At 35.0% G+C, this 3,759-nt stretch overlaps 1 protein-coding gene across 1 annotated transcript; it reads right to left on the bottom strand.

Annotated features, from left to right (window-relative positions):
• Positions 1-1,073: 1,073 nt before the first annotated feature.
• LOC105797173 (RHOMBOID-like protein 3) lies at positions 1,074-3,209 on the bottom strand. Its single transcript, XM_052628834.1, is given in 10 exon segments — positions 1,074-1,113; positions 1,115-1,161; positions 1,163-1,184; positions 1,283-1,301; positions 1,304-1,363; positions 1,366-1,450; positions 1,453-1,527; positions 1,656-1,817; positions 1,935-2,097; positions 3,016-3,209. Coding segments are annotated over 10 exon segments (867 nt in total).
• Between the last annotated feature and the right edge of the window lie 550 nt (positions 3,210-3,759).

The following is a 3,759-nucleotide window of genomic DNA, read 5'->3' as shown; positions in this document are numbered from 1 at the left end:
CATTGTTTGATGATTTCGAAAATATTTTCCGGAAAAGTTGTTTTTACATTTGTTCTAGTGATTCAGTGTTCTATCCACATATCCTTATGTCCTATTAAATCTATATTTGGGCTAAAATGAAATGGTAAGTGAAATTTATTAGTGAATTGATGAGTAACATATAATAAATAGTTTTGAGAATCTTAATGCTTAATGTCTACTTAATTCCATTTTAATATATCATAAACAAGGTATTTATATGTTTAATATTGATTACTTGTAAAGGCAAAGATTAATTCTTGACTATTTACTAAGTTTTTACAAGCTTAACGCATTATTTTTTCAACGCGTAGGTAAAGGTTCGACTTAAAGCGAAGTTACTATCTTAACTAATCTCATCGCATCTTGAATATTTTGTTAGCTCTGTGAACTTGGTTGAGCTTTATTTGGAATATATGTTGATTTGATGGTGTTTTATGTTTTATAATGTTTAGAAATATTAGGGAATGATTGGTAATGGTTTTGGCTTGATTTTAGGTGTTCCGGACATGTTTTGGGGGCCCTTGCACACTTATTTCGCAACAAGTCCGGCTTGTGTGAATACAAGTAGACGGAATGCCCCAATGAACAATTTCAAGGCACTTATATCGGTACAAGTCATGGTTGTATGCCGATTGAACGATTTAATGCGGAAACTAGAGATATTGTATCTCTAATAATTAAACTTTCATCCTTTAATGTCCAAAGAGACAAAGTTAGATTATAGATACGACCTCAGAGAAAGTAAATATTGATCTCAGCACACAAAAATGCAAAGCCAAAACCTTTAGCTAAAACTATAGGGAAAACTGAAAGATATTCTAGTATTTTCTTCAAGTAAAATCGCTTATTGTATATATTTAGACCAAGCTGTGTATAAAATGTCAAATCACATAACAACAGTGAATAAAATAACTCGAAGTCTAAAAACTAACCATGTACGTATGTATGTATATATATACACATAGGCACGTAACAACACCAAGAAATTAACAAATGTAAAAATGTAAAGGAAACTAGAAAAGAATCGTTGAACGATATGTAATAAAGGTGCCTTAGTTCCCACAGTGCCATTTTGATGTAGGAACACAATTCGTAATGGCACCAATTGCAATGGTCATGTCCATTCTCTCCTCTAAACAAAGATTACCAACCCCACTGTGAAACTGTCATTATTCAAAAAGGAAAACAGAGGAGATTAAAAAACGGGACCGAATTATAAACACGAGTGCTAAACTAGTAATGTAGGGTTGAGAGAACTTACCCAACAATGAGTAAAACATAGCTATCACCAAAAATAGGTATTGGTATGCCTTATGCTTAGATGTTACACGAGCACCGGCAGAAGATGTTTACGTCCCACCCACCGAATTGGGGACGAAGCACAAAACGAACTCGAGGAGAAAACCGTTAAGAAACCTCCAATATGCGCATAAAGTTGTCGACGTGATGAAGAATCCCCAACGCTAAGTTAATGACAATGATGACCGTGAGTGTGATCGAGCTGACCTACAAATTAAGGTAAAAATCAATATCCTCTATTACTTTTCAAGCCACATGAAAAAGAAATCACCTATAACTCTGGTTTCCTTGATTGCATTTCTAAGTAGATAGGAACCCGAGGCAACTAATATTACCTTATTTGTATAGATAGTCCAATTAGTCGCCAGCCTCGACAACATTGCTCCAAGAAGGCCAAATAAAGCACCGAGGCACCAATAAACGCTACGTTGAATGAAAAGAGACGATAGTACGCTACCACCAAAACCGGACAATAGATAGATAAGCCCAACACGCATCGCCGGGATAAAGAACATATGTCAATTAAAAAACCAACCAAAGACTGACAAAATGCTTATAAATGTTACATATTCTAGAAATATTATACAACTGCAAAAAGGAACAGATAACGTACTGAATCCAAATTGTTGTTCAAGGTGAATTCCAATGAAGATCAAGCTCAACATGTTTGCAAGCAGATGAATAACACCAGCGTGCAGCTAGATGCAAGTGATAAGCCTCCATGCTTGATTGCCATGCACTACCTTGTCCCATTTTAAGGCTCCCAATTTTTCCAATCTGAAGGAGGAGGAGAAAGAACAACATAAAATTACACAACTCGCGATTATCAATGACGACATGGCATAATAAAAAAAAGGGTTGCTAAGCCATAAGGATATAAAATGTTCAACATCATTTACATACTGAATGACAATAGCCAAAACCGAACTTCTACCCAGTTACTATCAGAAACATTAGGATTTTCATTAGACCATACAAAAACAAAAATAAAGCTACAAATCAACTAACTTCATTAACCAGTCCTTGATTTCCAGACAAAGTTCATTACCCAAATTAACAAAGCAACTAACTTAAGTTCCTATAAAACCATTAATCCTTAAATTAACAAAGCAACTAACTTCATTACCCAGTCCATGATTTCCAAACATGCCATTATTTAACAAAGCTCAAATTTGACTCAATTGATAGCTCGACCGAGTTCGAGTCTTTCTTCAAGTAGTTTGCAAGCACCTTTACACCCCTACTATAGACAAAGCAAACCATGACATTTCATATTGAGAATTCCTATTGCTGCTAAATGAACAAGGAAGAACAAATCTAATAATAACCTTAAATAGTATCAATCATATCAGACACAAATTTCCAATAGAATCAAAATAAATCACAGATTGATATATCCTTTAGCATGATCCAAGGATAATCCTATAGAAGATCAATTGGGAACTGCAGTTGAATCATCAAATAAGAACTTCCTACATGAACAACTTCTAAAAGATACCGTCAGTCCATATCTAAAACTTGCAAGCAATTTTTTTCCCCTTCTTTAGAATTGAAAGTTGCAAAAGGACCCTCAACTTCAATTCCAACCCAATTTCTCATCACATTAAAAAAAACACAAAAACTGAACAAAATCTTAGAAAACCAGAGACAGCAAAAAGAAGTGAAATTTAAAGATAGGGGGAACATGATACATACGTATTAGAAGAAGGACCAAAGAGATGATTTTCTTTCAAAGGTTCAAAAGAAAGCCTGCCAAGGAACCTAGCCACACAACCACCTTCAAATCCCTGATTGTTCTTAGGATGTTTCTTACTTAGGCGGTCGATGTGGGTAGCAATGGTGTTAGAAGAAGAAGAAAGAGTGGAAATTAGAAAGATGGCTTCCGGCATTAACAACCGAACGAAGAATAAAAGAAGAAGGAAGCTTACCCATCATTTGAAAGCGAAATGGCAAGTAGTAGCACCAAAAAGAAATGAAAAATAAACGAGCATAAAAGCCAAAAAGAAATGAAAATAAACGAAGTGGCTGTCGAAAAATGGAAATGGAATTGCAACGCGTGCAATGACGGTTTCAGTTCACGAACCAAAATGAAGCTTTCAATAACGAAAATTTGAAGGAATGAAGGAAGGGAGAAGAATGGATGAAGGGAGCTTACTAGATGAAGGGAGAAGAATGCCTGAGAGCTTTAGGAAAATGTCTTACGGAGATTGAATCGGTAAGACAATTTCCCAAAAATTGTAAGACATTTTCCTTTGTTTTGTAGTTGATTTTCCAAAAGGAAAATATTTTCCTCCAATCAAACACTGGAAAATGGGGAAAATCAATTCCGGAAAATATTTTCCCCCTATCAAACAGACCCTTAATCAATGCATACACCACAACTATTAACTAACACATTTACCAAACATTTCACCCAAGATTATAGTTTCATTATCCAAA

This window comes from Gossypium raimondii, chromosome 3 (assembly GCF_025698545.1).
Source record: "Gossypium raimondii isolate GPD5lz chromosome 3, ASM2569854v1, whole genome shotgun sequence".
In the NCBI taxonomy this organism is placed as follows: Eukaryota; Viridiplantae; Streptophyta; class Magnoliopsida; order Malvales; family Malvaceae; genus Gossypium; species Gossypium raimondii.
The sequence above is the reverse complement of the archived record's forward strand: the minus strand, read 5'-3'. Positions and strand labels throughout refer to the sequence as shown.